This window comes from Athene cunicularia (genome assembly GCF_003259725.1).
Source record: "Athene cunicularia isolate RWA chromosome 3 unlocalized genomic scaffold, athCun1 chr3_part1, whole genome shotgun sequence".
Lineage (NCBI taxonomy): Eukaryota > Metazoa > Chordata > Aves > Strigiformes > Strigidae > Athene > Athene cunicularia.
In genome coordinates this window covers 89720437-89741148 of record NW_020799097.1, presented here as the reverse complement: position 1 = coordinate 89741148, position 20712 = coordinate 89720437, and the positions used below count along the sequence as shown (strand labels likewise).

The 20712-nt window shown below is 35.5% G+C and overlaps 1 protein-coding gene across 1 annotated transcript in view; it reads right to left on the bottom strand.

Annotated features, from left to right (window-relative positions):
• The window catches only part of BIRC6 (baculoviral IAP repeat containing 6), a 172866-nt gene that overhangs the window by 55654 nt on the left and 96500 nt on the right, over nt 1-20712 (bottom strand). Inside the window, exons 57-64 of the mRNA XM_026844602.1 lie at nt 20211-20340; nt 17529-17660; nt 15059-15226; nt 13360-13533; nt 9712-9908; nt 7231-7531; nt 4380-4597; nt 1953-2117 (exon numbers count right to left, since the gene is read on the bottom strand). Of these exons, the coding sequence (XP_026700403.1) occupies nt 1953-2117; nt 4380-4597; nt 7231-7531; nt 9712-9908; nt 13360-13533; nt 15059-15226; nt 17529-17660; nt 20211-20340 (1485 nt within the window). The remainder of the gene's footprint in view (nt 1-1952; nt 2118-4379; nt 4598-7230; nt 7532-9711; nt 9909-13359; nt 13534-15058; nt 15227-17528; nt 17661-20210; nt 20341-20712) is intronic.

Here is a 20712-nt window from a genome sequence, read left to right as displayed (position 1 = left end):
AAAAATATTTAATCAAAACTTATTTATTTTAGGTTAAAAACTTTGACTTTCCTCCCTTAAAGAAGATGCCATAATACTTCACTAGCTATTTCAGCAGTCCCAAAGATGTCTCAGAAGAAATTCTGTACAGTTATTATATCATGATAACTTTGGCTAACAATAAAAATAAATAACTATTACAATTCTGAATGACTTTAAGAGATCAATTAGTATGAATTTTGACAAGCCCACTAGAGTTACTGAAAGCAGGAGTTCATGAGCTCACACCACAGACATGCAGCTGATCAGTCCCATCCAATTTGGAACATCAACTAGCAACAAAAGATTATTTTTTTTAAACTAAAAATTCTCAGGAAAACTTTCATTTCTTTTTTTGATGGGACTTCAGGGTTTACAGATGAAACCACAATTTACAGTTAGCATGGCAGCTACTTGGCACACTCACCAATGAGCACAGCTCTTGCAAACACAGAGCAGCTTTCCCCTCAGCAATGGTGGGGGAATCACCTCATGACTGCACACCTGCCCCTCCCAAGGGGAGCTTTGGCTGTGTTCACAGGCCCTTCCATGTGTTGTAGACGTACAACCTAATGTACTTCCACAGCTCTGACTTGTGGGGCTGTACTCTCAAATTTAGTAACTTCAAAAGCTTGAATGGCTGTATTATGTGAAGTCTTGGGGGCTCTATTCCCATTTTAACCTCTTCTCCTTTCATTCTCCCTCTTTGCTCTAATGCCATTACTCATGTATTTTGCTACAGCATCTTAGCACTCTGTACAACAGAATTTTTCTAAGCAACTTTTCTAGAGAAGGGACCAGGGAAAGTGTGCTGTACAACTGGACTGACATCTTCAGCAAAATGCTGAAGGGTTTTCTACTTCTGCCAATTGCTAACTGCCCAAAGCAAATGCCTCCTTATCTCCTGACTTATCACAGTTATAGCTAAGCCTCTGCATGGCACAATATCAAATACTGCCTAGAAGCTTTACCAAGGGTAATTCAGGTGATTTTTCCTCTTTCTTGCTTACGAAAATTGTTTTGGATTTTATTTGTTTTGCTTTTTCATGGGACATGATACAAGTGCCTTGTAATTTACAGTGAGTAAAATAACTGATTACATCAAAATAATATCTTCATCAGTTGGGGCATGAGCATTTCAGAATTTCATCTCCTTTGTGTTCTACCCTAGCAGTGAGGTTAGTGAATGTGTTGAGCTGACAGTTCTGTGAAATAAATTTTTGACAACTAGACAGAATCTCATTTTGCTGACACTGACCTCAGATACAGGGGTTGGCTGCATTTCACAATGGACTGAAAAGCCTAATTATGCAGGATTTTCTTCTCCTTAGCATGAGGCATTTGGAAGGCATCAGAGTTTTACTAAGATCTGGATGTTTACTGGTGATTTACTACTGTAATTTAATGGACATACTGATGATTTTATAGTATGTCTGAGTGAGATTTTATTGTACTGGCATAACACATTCATGGACACTTGTAACAACTAAGTGCATTTCCTTAAAGCAGAGCAAAGATATGCAAGAAATGAATAGGTAAGATTATTGGGCACACAAAGCAATTCCTATTCCCACATCCTCCCCCTTCAATGTACAGCCTTTACTTCTAACTGAATGCAGTGATCTCAGAGATATGCAACAGCTCCAGGGAAATACCACTGGAATGCTTCTTGGTTTACTGTCTATTCAGAACTGTCACACAGGCTTACCCATGCAGGTCTTTTTTTATGCAACAGTCTAGCGATGTTTGAAAACGGCCTCCCTCAAAATATAATCTATACCATTTTTCATGTAGACAGGCGGTTGTAAATTATCTTTTGCCCCAAATACCATAATTACTCTGCTATATGACTGAAAAAACACGAGTTCCATTTTTACCTTCTAGGCCTAATGTTTCAAGTGCTTATCATTAATCAAAAGTTCATTGTTACACACCTGTAGAAGGCAGGTCACATGCTCTTCTTCTAGCCTTTGCTTAGTCAAAGCTTGTTCAACATCCCATCCTGAAGCTGTGGAGCCTGTTCCAAAGCCTGTACCCTTAGCCCAGTACAACTGCTGTTCTTCTGTTGATGCACTATTGTGGGAACTTGACACCTGTGGCTAAGTTAAAAAAAAGAAGGTCCCAATAATTTCACAGTTTTTATTTTATGAACATTGTATTTAGAAAACCTTTGTTCTGCAAAAGAATGCAATCCCAATTTATTAACTTTATAAAGGTATCATCGGGATCCAGTGAAATTCAAAGCTTTAGATAGGAAAGACTGCCACATACACGAAGTTCTAGTACAGGTAGGCACTAAACTGTTGCAAGTGATTCTTCAATTTGACTAGGGCTATAAGACCATTTTTGTTCTCTTTTAAGATACTATCACTGCTTATATGATATAAGGTATTAAAATACTACTTAATCGGTATCATGCTAATAAACATCAGAGCTCTGTAATTATTACTATCTAACACCTAGTCAAGTTTAATTTCATAATTAGATAAAGGGGACTGGATTAGAAATGTTATCAAAAGTACACAACTGAAATCTTAAGATGCTCAAGCATGCACTGATTTTGAATAAATGCCCCAAAATAGTAAGAGGTGTAAGTTACATGTACAGCTCTGCATGGGATCTCTCGGTCACTGAAACACACACTACTTCCTCTCCAGATAAGAGGAGGGAAATATCCTGTCCTTAAAATGTTCTGGGAGATAGCATTTTTCCAAAGGTGCTTGCACAGCTTTTTCCAATGGTCTGCCTCACTGCATTTTACTAACGTAACTCCAATATTATATTGCTTAGCCCTTATCAAACTATTTAAGTACTTATGTTAATTTTGAAAGTTTACCAGATCTTTGGGGAAAAAGTTACAGAAAAAAATCTGATAAGCAATTTTAACTAACGCTTTTTTAATTATTTATTTAGCACCCTAAACAAGTGACCATGTTTTCTGAAGCAATGAACACTTGCTACTTTCATTATAATTACTTAGTGACAATTAGCCTTACTAGAAAACAGGTCATGTGAATAGCTGCCAAACTTTAATTTGTAATGTCTGATTTACAGCTCTGAAAACTTTCATCTTCTGTTCAGATCTTCTTCAGTTTATAGTTTAAGTAAAAGAAGTGATGCACGGACTACAACAGTAAAAAAAAGTGATAATCTATGAATTACCATACTGACAGTAGTCTGGAATCACTATTTAACTTTTACATTGGGAATGTAAGGCTTCTCAATATTGAAATAGCTGTGTTGTTATTCTCATGTAGATACTACTCATTACATCACTCATGAACACATGTCTTTAACACTCAAGAGGACTGTCGTAAGCACTGACTTAAAGCACTGAAGGGAAAGCCTAGCCCCAGAAATACAAGCCTCAGTGCAGGTCTGATAGATCTCTAGTTTCAAGTTACCATCTATCACCTGACAGATATGAATTATGAGAAAGCAAGCTGTTTAAGGAGTCACGGTAGAACTGAAGCAGAGGTAAGAATTAACAGTTGCCCTTTCCCTCCAAAAGCACAAAAATGCTAAGGCACTAATATGTCAGTAGCCTGATACCCAATTAGAAGCAGTTTCCTCCTAAATTTGACTAGCCATTAAAGTGAATTATTCTCAGGCACAGCTTCATCTCTTCCTTGCTCAACCCCTCATCAGTATCAGAGCTGCTAAAATACAGACAGCCCTATATTTTGCAGCTACTCAGCCATATTTAGCCACTGGGAAGTTTTTCATGAAAGTCTCTGCCACAACAATGCTGAAGAGGGCAAGTCATTAATATTTTTAAATGCTTTTATAGACAATTGGTATGTTATGCAGAAATGGCAACTCATAATCCTAAAAAAATGAGGGGATACATGTTTTGAATAGAGGGTAGTATAATACAGGAAGTACTATGAAATTTCCCCACCAGTAAAAAAAGTATTAAAAAAAAAAATCACTGCATTAATTCTTTAATTTTCACAGCTCATTTACATTTGTGAAGCATTTAAGAGGAAATAATATGCAGCCAGTAGTTTAGATGATGAATGCTAAATAAGGTAATGAGGTCATGCTATGTAACAAGGATTAAAGAACCACCACCCATTGAGCATTATGACTCATGCACAGGAAAAAGTCCTGTAAAAGAAACTGATCACATCTTAATGCCTCATGACAAGCCTTCTCTGTTGGATAAACTTCATGATTACTATGCTTATTTGCAACACGCAAAGGCAATTACTTAACCAAGTACTTTCTAACTATTTTTGTTCTTTATTGAAATGCCAACTCTGCAGAAATGAGACTATAGTGAAAGCAGTGAGATTTTTTCTTTTTAATAGTTAAAACTCTTACTACTTCTCAGTTGCAATTACCCTGCTAACACATACCTCTGCCTGGTTGGGACTAGAGTTGGGCACTCTTGGTGCATGGTGGCTTAGAGCAGACAGACAAGCGAGGATAAGATGTATAGCCCCAATCTCCAGTGCCATCCGCCTAAGCAGTACTCCATCATCAGTAGTCAATGGTGTAGTGCTGAACAAACTGCGCAGCACATGGAAGGGCAGAGTTGGAAGCACATTCGCTGAAGGAGACTGCAGGATATGACCTAGATTGAAGAAGAAAAATATCAAAAACACATTTTCTTTCAACAGTTCAATACAACCTGTTACTCTCTGCAATAGTTCAGAAACACACAGAGAAATCTACTGAGGATCTGCATTAGCAATCTAATATTAGGTTTCTCTTCACAAGAAATTTTCAGCAGAAGAGTATAGAAGAAAGAATGTTTATTTCCTTTATGGATTTGGTTACAAAATCTGTTTCACCATTTCCAGGAAGAAAACTTAAGTTTGTGACTAACAGTGAGTATACTTCTGTATTAGACTATACTTCCAGTTGTACTTCTGAATGAAGAAAACAAAGGTAATTATAACTACGGTTTTTTTTAAAAAAATAAAATCCAACTACAGCAAGTTAAAGAATGCATGTGGTCAGCTAACTGCAGCTCAGCTGATAAGGTGTAGTTTACCCTGATATAGGATTTTCTTTTTCATATTTGCGTGCCCCAAGTACAAATTAAGTCACTAAACCAATCCAAGCTGTGATGCTATTCAGGATGAATACATGATGAAATACTAACATGATTTTAATTAAATGAGCTACATGTTTGAATTTTGTAGTAGAATTATTTTAAATTTTTAACCCTTTTGCATTCTGAACAGAAGTTACTTCTTTTAAAAGCCACATTTCAAATAATAGTGTGACCTACTAATGCAACATACTGAGATTTGGGAAACTGTCTTGATTTTTTTGGTACTTAACACCACATTTCACATTCCTTACCCAGTGCATATGTAAATAGAGATATGTGACAACTGAAAATATATCAACTACTGAAAATACTTCAAAATAGTCAACTGCTCAGAAGTTTGCTTATTTTACATTTATTTATCCCTCATTCTTTATCAGCTATATCATCATCCAGAGGTGTAAACTGAAATACATTGCAATTATGCATGTCTATATTTGTATGTATATGTATCTACACACATATATGCATACACAGACAAGTTAATTCATATCTCTTTTGTAACGACGGAAGTAAAGAGTCCTCTGACTGGCATCTTCATAAATAAAACTGAACACCTCTGGAAAAAAAGCCCATCTGACAGACTTTCAGAACTGCAGGTATAGCCAAATGACAAGACGACCAAAAAAAAACCACCTAAACATTTGCCCATGATTTATCTTGCAGACAACTGAATCCATGTTCGATCTATAAGCCATGGATTTGTAAGTGCAGCGCTTCATATTATGCAAGAAAGTAAAGAGATTCGAGGTGTATGAAATGATGCATTTCCAACAGAAAAGGAAGATATAATGCTTTGTACAGAGAACTAAGGTGGACTACTGTGTACAATTAATCTCAAATTCATAAATTGTTGAATTCAGACATTTGGCTTCGGAAATGGAGAAATTGACTGTTTAGACTAGGAAAAAACAAAGGCTAAAAGGGAATACAATTCCTGTTAACAAATGCATCAGAGAAAGAAGAGCTATTTATGATGAGGAACAATGCTGGCACAATGATAAATGGGCACAAACTGCATATGAACAAATTCAGGTTGAAAATTAAAGCAGGTCCTACCTACAAGGAAAACAATGTTTGGGATCTATATTCCAATAGCAATAGTGGATACACAAAACTAAAAAGAAAGCAATCCACATTTTAAGGGTTTGAGGTGTTCTTTTAATGTAGAAAAAAAAATTGTTTGCAATAGCAAGGTACTGGGAACCACTCAAGGACACAAAATCTGAGGGACTGCATAGAGTCCTTTGGTTAATTACTACTCAAATTAGGTGGAAGTAGCTAGACTGAATTTTTGTCATCCAGTTTATTCTTGTCTACTGTCCTATACCTAAATACAAGAGAAATAAAAAGATAAACCAAAAGGAGGGTAAATGCGACTCTTAGTTTCTCGGTTGGTCTTATGAGTTACATTGTCCAGCACTCATTAGGCTGCTGAATAGAGACTAACTTCAGTTGACTGTTGCATAGAAAAAACAGCATTCTTTTCAAAGTCATAATGAAAGGGAATATTTTAAAATGATTAAAACATCTTTCACATACACTCTTTCAGTCTTTCAAAACACTAAGAAATACAAATATTAGAACTATATGCCAAATTCCAGGTTGGGTTGCAGAGACACTGACTACAAATTGTCTCTTGGGTCATCTGTTCATCGAAGAATATTCCATTTCTTCCTCTGAACTCACACCATTAAGGTAGAGCTCCTGCTCAGCTAATCTGATCACTGAGATCTTTAGATCTTTCTCTTCTTTTCTAAAACAGTATTATTCAAGATCTGTTATAGCTATGCTGCTATCCATATTATTCTGAATTTGGTTGCAGAATTATGCGATGTTTGCTCAATTAGTTGAGCATATCCAGCTACTCAGATTATTGTCTGAATACACTGTTATCTTGACAGTGTCATTTTATCAGCAGTTATTTTACAATTACTCTGACATCTAGATGAGAACACTTGAATACTGATGTGACAAAACTCTGCCAGACAGAATTTACTATTTAGAGACAACAGACTATCAAAGATGTTAGCAATTCAGTTCTGCAAAAAACAATTCTAACTTCTTCTAAAAGCATTACAGTATAAACAAATTTAAGCAAGATGATCTAGCTGTGGACTACAAAGAAACATAATAATTGCAGCACATACTTCCTTCACCATCATCTGTAACTCCCAACACCAATCTCAACAGACACTGAGCATGTTTCCGTTCTTTTAGCAGCACCTCAGCATAGCCCGGGAGACGAAGAAATAAACCAAACGCAGCCAAAGAATGCGCGGGTATGGGAGACATAGTCTGAACTGTTGACTTGATCGGTGGAGGTTCTGCAGCAATTGTTTCTGGTGCTTCATACACCAATTCCCCTGACTGTTCAATGGTAACCCATTCAAACTGATCACTGTCCTTCTGCTTTTCCTGCGTGGTCGATGTAACCACTGGAGTGCTCACCTTAACCGACAGAAACAAAAAAAGTTTTGTAGTCATTCAGTTAATCATCTAGGCAAAAATTTTGTTAAAGTTAGGATCTAAAGGACATACAATCTTAATTCAGGACACAGTTAAAAAGTCACATGAAATTCACTACCATGGCTAAAAAGGGCATACTTGTTGCATTTTCAATACAGTTCTAGAAAGTCTCACCTACAGAAACAAACAAATATTTTGCCAAGCTAAAATCCTCAGTTAAAACGTATTGCTTAAAGTCTACAGGTGTAGGAGACGTAAATTACACTGAAATAAACCATACAAAGATTAGATTATATATCAGACTGTTAAATAATAAATGCCCCTTTTAATTTTAACATTAAGCATTGAGTGTGAATTCAGGTGTTTAATTTTTAATTACATATTCCAAAAAGGAGAACAATTAATCCTAACACCTTTAAAAACTAAGAAGAAACTTGGGTATCTTAGCAGTCTTGTAGCAACTTATGTGCTCCTTTTGGGCTTTTGATTGATTCGGCAGGCTTTATTACTATTATGCTCTAACACAATTGTTCACAGTTCTATTTTATGAAGTAATGCTGCACAGAGGACTATGCAGCGAGACATTATAATGGGAACCAGAGTTTAAGGTAACAGTTGTACACTTCCCCAAGAAACAGTTCTACACTCAGTTAAAATGAAGGTATAACAGGTCCCTCTCATAATTAAACATCAGAGACATTTCAGGCTTTTATGCTATTCAGATGAACTAATGCAATCATATTTAAAATTTTAGTATTTATCACCACACTGATGTAAACTAGAAGAGATTAATCTGAAAAACCCTTGCAGAAGTTATTCAGAATATCAAATTCATACTTAACAGTCAAAGCCATGTTTAGCCGCATTTATTCCAATCATCTACACATTAGGAGAATCAAAAGCAGCAGTGACTTTGAGAAACATAAAAGTAAAATTAAAGAATGAAATGTCCGGAGAATTCATCTGTGTTCATTCCGAATCTTCTATTTGGTAGTATTGTACTTAATTTTTATGGATCACAGAATTCTTATTAAGCATTTGAATTCAAACTTATCTCTCAAGCTAAAAAATTGTGAAAAGAAAGTAACTTTCCAGGACTACAGAAAAAGAAAGAACAAAAGGGATGAAATTTCTCATGGTCATAAATTGCCTTTCATCTGTCGCAAAATTCCATGAATCAGTCTTCTTCAATGCAGAGTATACGTTAACTCTCTTGGGTTTCAAAATACCGTAACGGTTTACGTGAACACACTTCCTTAACGTTTAATTTTTTGAACAGGCTTGATACTAGACTCTAAACCATCTTTGCATAACTGTTAAACATGGGATTCAAATTAATTATCTGACCTCACGACAGGATTCCCATTCCTGTCATAGTTTTGCAGTCAGGGTACTGAACAGCACTCTTAATTCATGATTAACTTACTTTCACAGTGAATAAATATTCACAATCTTTCCTGTTAGGAGTATCAGCCAAAGCTTTCAAAAATAAAGCCAAATAGAATTTGAATAATTCAGAGGTTATTATTTCCCTTTTTAATAAAGATTGTCTACCTAGAACAGCAGTTAAAGGAGTAATTCTATACTAATGCCACTACTGACATTTTTGAAATGCCTATCAGTGCCTCCAGTGAAATTCTATAAATAAGTATGCAAAGAAATAGCATATTAGTTTAGATATATTATTTATGAAAATTAAGATAATTAAGATTATACAGTTAATTACCTGTAATAATAAATCTGAAATAAAATTATGTAATCTGCTTTGAGATTTTCACTTAACAATAAAAAAAGATCTCTGAGGCTGCATTTACATGAGTAATTAAATGATAAGCAAGTATGGCTTCATAGTACATCAGCAACTTCACGTTAATTCATAAAGTATCTTGGTGGGTGCATTAATAGAAGCGAGGGAAGCAGCAACACTGAATTCATGCTTTTGTTCCACGAGGACAGTGCTACTCAAGCAGCCTATAACATGCACAGGGAAGCAGCATGTATAGCTGGACCGGGCTGTGGAGTTACACACTTGCCTATTTTAAAGCAGCTTCCCCACGTAACTGAGATGTCAAATTGAACCATAGAGAAATATGAGGAAAATACTGTCCTCAAAGAAACAAACCACTCTTCACAAGTTCTTCTACACTGATATTTTCACTCACTTGCTGAATTACATCAGGATAAAGCATGGGGAGTCTCTCAGCAATAAGGGCCAATCCACCCATTCCTGCAAAAACTTGCAGTGGAGACTGAATGGGACAGGTTTCAAGCAGCGATTCATCTAGAACTGCATCCATACATTCATCCCCAGGACTGATGGCTTCATCTTCAGGGCAAGGTCCCAGTAAGTCTGCATGCTCTACAAAAACACAGAGATAAGAGAAATTAATAGATCATCATCAATACTATGTTTATTTCTTCATCCTCGCTTAAAAGTGGACTTCAAAAGTATCAGTTCCTTCTTAAGCAAAACCTGAGTTGAGAACCTGAAATGAATGAGTACAAGAATATCAAAAGAAAAGTACTCAAGGTACCTTTTTTTCAGTGATGGCAAGATCCATGTCATAACTTGGGATTATTTATACAGGGTTACATGTTAATTACTAGAAATTTATGTTTTACTAGGTTTTAATCTATACCTTCAAGATTTTGTTAACACTGGAATTATGACATTTTTTAACTGTCTTTCCTCTAGTAGGTAACTTTGTTACTCTCCGATGAATAGTTTACAGGTGAAGAAAGGGAAGGTAATCTTACTTAAATTAGTCTTTATTTTTCCTCAAAAATGCTGAACAATAATTTTTTTTTAATTTCCCATTTCCCATTATTTAACTCACCATTCATGAAGTTGTATCACCTATCACTCACCATACCTATCATTCTCATATCTGAGGTGTCAAAATGCCCCTCTGCCAAAGCTGTGAATTGTAATTCTATTCTTCCTCATAAAAAAAGTTCAACATCTCTATTTTTAACTTTCTACTAGGCTCCATCCTCCCAGTTTATGACTAAGTACCCTAATATCTTGTACAACAGTCAAAAAAAAGGTCATTTTTATACACTGATGCACAGAGATTGTATATACAGAACTCTACCACAATTAATTTTGACAAAAATCTTTGCTCGTTACCACAAGTAAACTTCACAGTCAATATTCAATGTATTTCAGCTAAAAAAAAAAAAAATCCGTATTGCAGAGTATGTTGTTAAATTCTACAATGCAGTGGTCCTCAAAGTCTTCACTGTATACCCATATCAAAAGGCAGCATAGATCAAATGGTCTCAGTATTTCTTTGCTGTGAGCAGCCTGACACTCAACTGAAAATCCATATATGGATTATAATGTTTCTATGCACACGGTATCATTTATTATATACTTGTAAAAACGCAGAAGCATGTTAAAGCATAATTCTTGCAGCTACCAAAGTGAACTTTTAAAAGTTTTAACCACATATACTTTGTCTTTTAAAACCTTTTCTTCCCTAATTTGAAAGGGAATAGGAAACAGCAGTTCTTTCTCCATCCTAATTCTCAACTTTTAAATGTGCAAGAAGCACCAGGTTACAAGGACATCATGAATATGTTGGGGGAGAAGCACATTGCTATGGAGCAATATGAACAAAGTTTTGGATTTAACAAGCTCAAATCAGGAATATGTAGGAATATGTACATGAATTCACCCTAATTCAACGTGATGGACTATGAGAAATAGGTCACATACACTTCAAAAGCAGGATAATTCTTGTACAAAAGAGCCCAAATATAACATTTTGAGTACATATGGCTTTGATGTCTACTGTTCTTAAGAATACAGGCAGAAACGACCTCTGTGGAAGATTTCCCTATCACCAGAGATAGTCAGTGAGCATACCCACAAACATGCTGGTCTCAGCAAGGGACCACCTTCTGTCAGACATGTGGAGGATTCCACCACACTAGGCTGAACATAACTGATAATTCAATTGCTTGTGATGACACAGAATGATCAGACCAAAAGAAAGGTTACATTTCCTTGATAAGGAAAATTTTAAAATAAAGATTTTGAAGGAAGACTCACCCCTCCATTTACACTGTAAGCCTTCCCAAAGAAGGAAAACAAGAAAACAGACACACACAGATACTCACAATGTACAGAAAAATCACTAAGACTAAATGCTTCTCTGTAAAAGACACTTGAAAAATGTTACCAGTGAGTAAGAGTATAAGCAGATCTTTTATGAGTGCAAATATAATGCTATTCCTTTCACATCTTAAATATTGTTGCAAGCAGTTACATTTAAGTATGCTTCTCCAGTAACTGTTTAACTAAAATCTCCTTATAACCCAAATTTAAACCATTTCACCTCCATGAACGTCTGCAAGTTTTCAGTGAAGTCATGCACTTCAGCTGTCGAAAACTGCTGATCTCAAACAAAGGAACAGAAGCACACAGAACAAAATGTAAATACATTACACTTTTCTGCAAGTATAGTACTAGTAAATGCAGCACTAGAAACATCATGTGAAGCTATAAAATCTATCCAGCAGAGATGGTGTCCAAAAAAAGTCTACTTCAAGTAGCAAGTAAGGAAATACTCATATGTAAGGATGATTTTTATGGCTATTAAAAACTAGCAATGAAAAAGCAGTAGCACTAACCTTCATAACTGATGAGTAGTGAGTGTGAAACATCTGAATATAACTAATACTCTGCTGTATAGCACCACACATCAGCACCACAAAGTCAAATTTTCAGAAGTGTTAGTCTCATGTTTTAAAAAAAAGCTTAGTAACTTATTAAAAGTTCAGTGGATCTTCATGCTTTCACATGCAACTACTACTAAACTGAAACTCCTCTAATTAAGTTTTATTCAAATAGAGAAATATTTATTGTAGGTTTAGAATTTAAATAAACAGCAAAACAAACCAAAAATATTTAAAAGGCCAGTCAATATTGTGAGAGATCTGTATATGCAGCCATTACATGGTCCTGAAATACTTAGCTCTGATTAGATAACAAAAACATAGGGTTTTTTTTCAACTCTTCTGTTTCTTATCTTTTCTGGAAAGAGACTGATTATCAAGTGAACATTTTTAAAAGAAGCCTCTGTCTTAAAACAGCCAAATGATTAACTCTAATTCCATGCTGTGTCAGCAGGCTGGTGATCAGCAGATCACCTTAACTTCATTTCAAGGTCCCATTCCTTTAAGTCCTTCCCTAAAGGAATGATACAAAAATATTTCAAAACATATTCCTGAGATACAGCACTCCCCTTCCCCAGCACTATGTGTAAGCAGATAGAAAGCAAGTAGAAAAAGACATTATCAAGAAACAGACTATATTAGAAAATGTTAAACATAAGGTTTTTAAAAGTTACATTACAAGACCTGCTTAGATGGGCTTGAGAATAGATGCTTCTCTGAAATGGGAATTTAAGGACCCAAGTTGCTGCAGTAAAAAAAGTCATAGGCTTCTATAACTTACATGGTTTCAAACAGCTCCTGCATTACTTAACCTGCCCAAACAGCACAAACATTTACTACAGAGAACTGGTATACATGTCAAGAAATAAAATATACTTTGTCTATCAAATCATATAACCATATCATATACAACACTACATTGAAGAAAAAGTGAAATCAGAACAATATTGGTGTATCTTGAATTTGTTCTTTATCAGGAAGTTTAGCACTTGTGTTGTAGTGAATGGCTGAGAAACATCATCCAAAAACATACAGAAAAAGGCTGTTTTTTACCAAGAAAATCAAAACCCATTTCTCCAAAAAGACCAGATTAAAAAGCAAGATACTAAAGTAGTAAGAACACTCACCTTTTTCTGTGTGAAGACGTTTAAATGAGTCTGTTTTTGACAAGCTTGGATCTGAGATGACTTTGGAACCAAGCTTAACTGTCAAATCTATTGATCGGTATCCTTGAGGGAGTTTACGGTCATACAGCAGAGTCAGAAGCTGAGCAAGTGTCATTTCAGCTGGTAATGGTTGGCCTAAACAACAAAGGCAGAGTCAGAGAGGAAAATTTTGATTGTGTTATTTTAACATACACATCCAGGTGCTGTTCATTACTTGTACCACAGATGCCAGGTAGACTAAATGTTATTTGGCTCCAAACCAAGGCCTTAATTTTACCATTTGTTCTCCTGGGAAAAGGGGACCCCTCTGTTTGGAACCAACCATCAAGTAACTATGCCAACGCTCCCTAAGGCAGCTCTGTGCTGAGAGCCCAAGCACTTGGCATATTTAACAAATGGCTAAGGCTGTAATTTGATGTGCATTTTAAGCAGGTACCGCCTGTCCCCTGCTATTAAACCCCACCTCTGAATCACCCTTGAATTATGGTGGCATAAAGATGGGTGACCATAAGGTAAAATGGCTGAGAAAAGTAGAAAACAAAGAAACCTACAATTCTTTTTCAGTCCTATTAGTCCCAAGCATAGCTCACTACTCTTGTGTTGGGACACAACTCAACAAGAAAAAATTAATGGTGCTGCCAGGAATACTTTTCTCAGCAGCAATGCAGACTTGAAATGCACATGTAAAACAGCCCAAACTGATTACTCAAATCAAGATTTTGGCCACTCTGTTGTTTATGAAGAATAAGTTCTTCCCTGAAATTACAAGTTACTCTCAAGGCAGAACAGTTTTTCCTGATAACAAGTAGGCTTATACTTGAAGTGAAATGTTTTAAAGTTGGACCATATAGCGCAATTAGCATGCCCATTTCATCTTGACTGTACTTAAGTAACACAAGTTCCAGCAGAAGTGTTTTTAGTAGCAACCTGTTTTTTCAGTGGAAGATGGTATCTTAAGAAATGAAAATTAAAAATGTCTTGACATTGTGCAAATGAATAAGCTTTCTGCCCTGTTTTTCATCACTGATTCTGCTTTTCATGGCTTCTTTTTTTGTAACAACTGGCTGTTGCCCAAGACATGATCAACCAGATCACAAATCCAGAATGGTCTACATTACCATTAGTATAGAGTCAACCTTTACCAGCTACATACTGAAAACAGGTACTGAGTTTTGATATGACTAACAGCTTAAAATACGCTGCTTCTGAAAACACAAGTATTACAGAATTCAAGAATACTCCTGAACTGACAAATCAACCTTCCAGAGAGCAATGCAAATTGGCTGCCCACTCAGAACATGAAATAACAAGGCACAAATACCAGTTCAGTTCTGCCTTACAGGTGAAAGAAAATGTGAGTCATCTTACAAATCCATACGCCTCTTATTTCTGAGTGAAAGTAGAAATGTTTTTGAGATTTTGTTTGGGAACAAGGAGCTAAATTTCAAGGAAGATCAGCATAATTGTTAATTTTGCCAAGCCACTGTGATGTTATAATGCTCCACTTCCAGTTAAAAGATGTTACCAACCCAGAAGGGCTCTATACTTCTAGATGCTCAACTGAAAGATGTCCATTAGCATTACATCTACTTTCTGATGACCTATCTGTCACTGAAAAAGACCATAACTTTGAATTTTAAAACGAGTTATTAAAAGGTACCTGGTAGAAGTTTATGGTATAGATGAAAGACTGGAACACTAATGGTCTTGCTGGAAGATTCTCCTCCTGAGGAAGAGGTACCTACTTTATCCGCCATCACTCTTCCTCGCCTTGATGGTGGACGTGGAGGGGTGGATGAAACAGCTCTTTTTGACTGAGATTTCAAACCTAGTACAGAAGTATAAAAAATTCGGTCATTCTAATATTTAGTAACTTCAGTTAGCCAAGATGCAATGCACTCAGTACCTTCAATGATGGCAAAAAAGTTGATTTTTCAGCACTGGCTAATTAAACATCAAAATAGCACTGATGTATAAAATATATTTGGATGATAAACCCAGTATTTTTACAGTTACAAGGCTGCACATCCTCCTGAGCCCCAAAAGTAAACCAAACTGTATTAGATGCTATCATCCATAAAAAAATGCAAAAGCTATTCTGGTTCTGCTCTTAACCTTAGTTAAAGAGCCTGTCTAGCAATGGGCCCTACAGTAAAAATTTTTTAGGTTGTTTTCTCAATTGAAAGCAAGAAAGGCAAAAAATTCTAAATTGACGGACATTTCAGCACAGACTACAGATAACAACTACTTGTCTGGCCTATGAAGGTGATGGCAACTGCAGTACTGTCAGTACCACATGTGATGAAAGGTGTCTTTAAATGTGCTTGTAAAATGGTCAAAACATTTAAAGTAAGCACTATATGAAAATGAAAAGGCTGAATAGGTACATAAAAGATCACTAAGCCTATATAGCAATACTTCCGTATTTTGGGACAGCTTAAATTGACTCAAGGTATAGTGAAATTATACTACTATCATGTACCCTTCTTTGCATGTGACAGAGCATGTAAAAAAGCCAGCAGGTCAAGATACAAAACCACATACAACTACTGCCTTATAATTAGCCAAGAGCAGCTGCAAAGCTAACACCACACACACCTGAAATGCAATAATACACTCTGGTTTCAGCTGATCAGTAGGAGCACCTAAATATGCAACACATTCTCCAATAATCACAGTATACTAAACTAGCTTATCTCAGGAAGATCAGACTCCAAATACCAGCTCTACTTTCTATTAATTTCACTGATATGGAGCAATTTAAGACAGTGGCTGCATGAGGTTCTGAGGACAGTAAAAAAAAAAAAACCCAGAATACATGAAAAGATAAAGACAGAAAAGATTTCACAAACAGGTAGTAGAAACAAATGCAAGTTAAATAAGTTTACATTTAAACTGTTTTACTTAACATGCAAACAAATGTAAGAAAAACTTAAGTATGCTTCTTTCAAACAGGGAATGGGCTGTATGATCAGAGATGCAACTGGTATAGGGCATAGCATACTCAGCCATGTCTCATCTTCAAGCTTGGTACATTATTTTTTTTCTTCCTATATCCTTCATTCATGTTTTAACTCTTCACTTGAGCCTATTAATATTTTAGATGCTACCAAAACATGTTTGTTTACCTTGTTTAAGTGGCATCTACTGCAAGTATCTTTCAGATAAAGACGTTGTAATTAAAGCTTTAAACATATACCAAGATCCCTGAAACTGCTGCCACATTCAACACTTGATTTTAGAGTTGTATCTACATCTAAAAACCTGAAATAAAAAACTTAAGAAATATTAGTGCCAGAAATCAAAAGAAATGGGCATCTCTTTGTCACACTTCACGAAGTGTAAATGAAATTGAGGTATGACAATGAAAGCAGAAAGCTAGACAGGAAAAGAGTAGTTTGAAGTTCATTAATCTCTCTCACATGCACACCAGAACTTCAAACTGAAAGACTAATGGTCTCTACAGCCATCATCAGAACTGTAATCTTCTTTCATCACTGCAAAATTACTATGTTCGATCTATTACTTCCATATTAGTTTTAAAGGAAAAGGGTTTACATGAATCATTTCAGAAGCATCTCCACATTAGTTTTTAGAAGGTGAATGCTTTGGAAGAAAATCCTGTATTTGTGGTTTCCAAGTGGAATAACATGGTTTTACGCTTACATTTCCATCTGACCGTTTTTAGCTGAATACCACCAGTAGTTATGCAAAGTATATGGATCCTTTTATTTTAGAAGCATACTGCAGGAGTAGAGGTCATTAAAATGCACCAGCCACTGCAAAAAGGTAGAGGTAGTAATACCCACACCAAAGTAATAGTACACAAATACTAATACATTGCCATGTAATTCAAGCTCCAGATGTGATTCTACAAAATCCTGCTAGATGCCCTAGCAACAACATCCACAATGTATCACTGACACACACATTTAGGTACAAATATGTCAAAGTAAGCTCTACCAGGAACCAACCTTTGCTGCCTAACAGCCTGTTAGATTAACTGGGCACTACAGGTTTTCTAACCATCATCAGTAATGAAAAGAATTGTTGGTAGGTATTTCTCACCCTGCCCACACTTCTAACCCCCAAAAAATCCATTTTTCAAAAGGTGGCAGAAAAAGACATACCAGAAGCAACGACGACACTATAATTGTCTTGAAATCCATTTTCTGCTTTAACTTTTTCTTTCTCTTCATAGTTCTTTTTTTCTTTATCTTCCTTCTGTTCATTAATCAGCTTAGCTGTAATACTGGGTGTATCTATAAATGGGGAAAAATAACAGGGAGGGGAAAGAAAGGTAATTCAAGATACCGAGTTGATTTTATTACAGTTTCTACACTGTTAACAAGGCTATTCTCAAATATTTTAGTGGCTTAGAGTTCCATCCCAGGCAGAAATAGTCTTTTAAATATCTATGAATTAAGATATTATGATAATTCTGATCCCCTCTTCCTGTAAAAATCTGTCGTCTGACAATTGTACTATTCAGGTGATACCCAGATTTGTTGTTCAGTTTTTCTGATCAGCCAACATCAGTAACTTAAAACTAAGGTGAATAAAATACCAAATAACTGGTACGCATCCTGGACGATCCAATCTGTGGTGATTTTCTTCCTAAGGTAAAGGGCTGTGATAGTAGATATAGCAATTTTAGACACCCCTCCCTCTTTTTTTTTTTTTTAAGAGACTGGGAGAAACAGTATGACAAACATGCTTGTTGTGATTTATTTTTGCAAAAAGAAAGATATAATCAATTTGAGACGTTAACAGTGTAGTTAAGAAAAAAAGAAATTAACCTGAGGGCCAGACTCTGACATAGGATCTTCACAACCTCCTATCGCTGCAGTGATGGCAGTCTTTTTCTTTCTGCTCCCAAACCATTCTTTCTCTCTCCCTCCCACCCCAAACACACACTATACTCCTCAAATATTCAAGTCTTCTTTACTATGTCCTAACCATGGACTTCATGGAATGATATACAAGTGCCACAAAGCTTTTAATACCAGAGAAATCTCATTAGATGAGGTATGCAAACATAAGAGAACGTGAAATTTCACAGAATTAAATCTTCCAATTTAAAATGACAGTGAAGTTGACGAATAACAATTTGTAGCAAAAACCTATAGTGCCCTACAAAGTCGGCATTTGATCAATTTCAATTACAGATGTTACAGGATACAACATCATCACATTCCCCTCCCCAGTCCCTGTTAGCACTGGCTATCAAGTTGACTGTAATACACCACTAAGGCAGCTATGTGGTGCAGTTTATGTCACTACTCAACAGAATTCTATCAGAAATAGTAAACTATTCCCTGGTAAATAAGTGTCAAGCATTTTTCTAGGATTTACTATTTTAAAATTAAAATCCCAAAGCACACCTTGTTCTGTCTCATTCTGCCAAATACCATTATAGTACTTTTATCACCTCGTTAGGTAACATATTTATTGCCCTATTAAATCTGTTAATGATTTTAACGTAAAGATTTTCAGTGGATATAAAAAAGCAATAGTTCCTCTGAACTCCATGAAGATCTGCTTCAGAAATTAAAAGTTGATCTACACTGAGTTCCAAAACATCACATACAAATGTATTTACATATAAGAACATACATACTTAGTCAGATGAGCGTGCAACTAAGCACACACACTTCAGTGCACATCTGCAATATGACAAAGTCATAATTGCTGTGATGATCTTTGACTTTTCTTTGCTATAAATGAGAAATATATCTTAAGAGTAAAAGGAAGTGCTAGGGTTGGGGGTTTTTTGTTTGTTTTTTTTTTTTGTTTTAGACATGCTTCGAACTGGTTTTTGATGTGAAATGACCTAACAAATTTTGCTCTATTTCCTACCTGAGAGGAATCACCTTGCATCTTGCCTGGTTTTATCTAGAGAACTCTGGCACAGACTATAAGTTCTACTCTAACTACATTAAAAAAAATAAAAATCATTAAATCTAATCTTTAATATATAGTTCTATTTTCTATTCTATTAAATAAACACTGAAGTTCAAGGTGGGATTCATGTTAAGATCTACCATCCAGGTGTAAAAATTCATATATGGCCTGTGGAGGCCTAATCAGAGTCCCCTACAGAGGGGTTCATCTCTCCATGTGTATTCAGGTAGTATAACTGGAAGTACTGAACATAAACCAAACAAATTCATGCCTTAATATTATCCTCTCATTGTAGATAATTATAAAATTAATCTCAAACTAAATTATGGTTTTCAATCTCCATTTAGTAAGCAAACTCAGGTATTTATATAATAGGCAAATGTAAGTCCATAGAAAGTAGATTAAGTCTTCACTAGTGTCTTTTTCACAGCAACATGATTTCATCTCCATCTTGAGATAAAATTTCAAGTTCCAGGATTTAACTGACATAACGTGGTAATATTTAAGTGGCTGGATGAAAGACAGGGTCTTTAAAGACTGATATTTGCAGTATCATTTGTAGGGCCTTGCAAATATTCCACGAGACATTTGACTACACTGAAAAGCAACCAAATAAACCCAAACCAACCAAAAAACCCCCAACCAACCAAGAAAAAGAATGGAACAAATATCCCACCTTCCCCACCTCAGTTTTAAAGAGGAAAAAATAGTATTTGACCAGTAAATGTGCATTTCACATGCAACATATAAGGCATATGCAAAAGCTTACAAGTTAAACTACTGTTTTATATTCAGCAGTAACTGATGAACACTGCAAATATGCATGTTAGACAGACTTGGTTTATGCAGATTTTTTTTTTTTTAAACCATATCTTAGAAAAATAAAACATGAACTACTGCAGACTTGCCTGACACACGATCAAGAACCTCTGCTAGAGTTGTTGAAACAGGCAAGTGAAGAGTACGAAATTTGTGTCCAGCTCCATACACTGGATGTTGAATTACATGACTAGTCGCATTAATTCTACCTTTGTACAGCTGAAAGGAAAAGTCAACATTTAACATCACCTTAATGTTCAGAAATAAGTTAAAACACTAAGTCCTTATAATAAAAAAGAAAACTGACATATCTTTCAACTTTGGAGGTATACAGTAAAAATGCATCAAATTAGGATAAGTTTAATTTTTTAACTCAAAAGAATTTGCTTAGAAAGCCTAGAATATTTTTAGGATCAGAAACAGTATGATATCATATATGTTTTAAAAAAACCAATTATTTTACATAACTGTATATCAGAGAAAGATTGAAAGTCTGAGACTTGCAATTATTTATGAAATTAAAACTTAATTCTGAAATTAAACTCGGAAAAATCACAATATACTTGGAATAGAGAAATATAATTTCTCTAT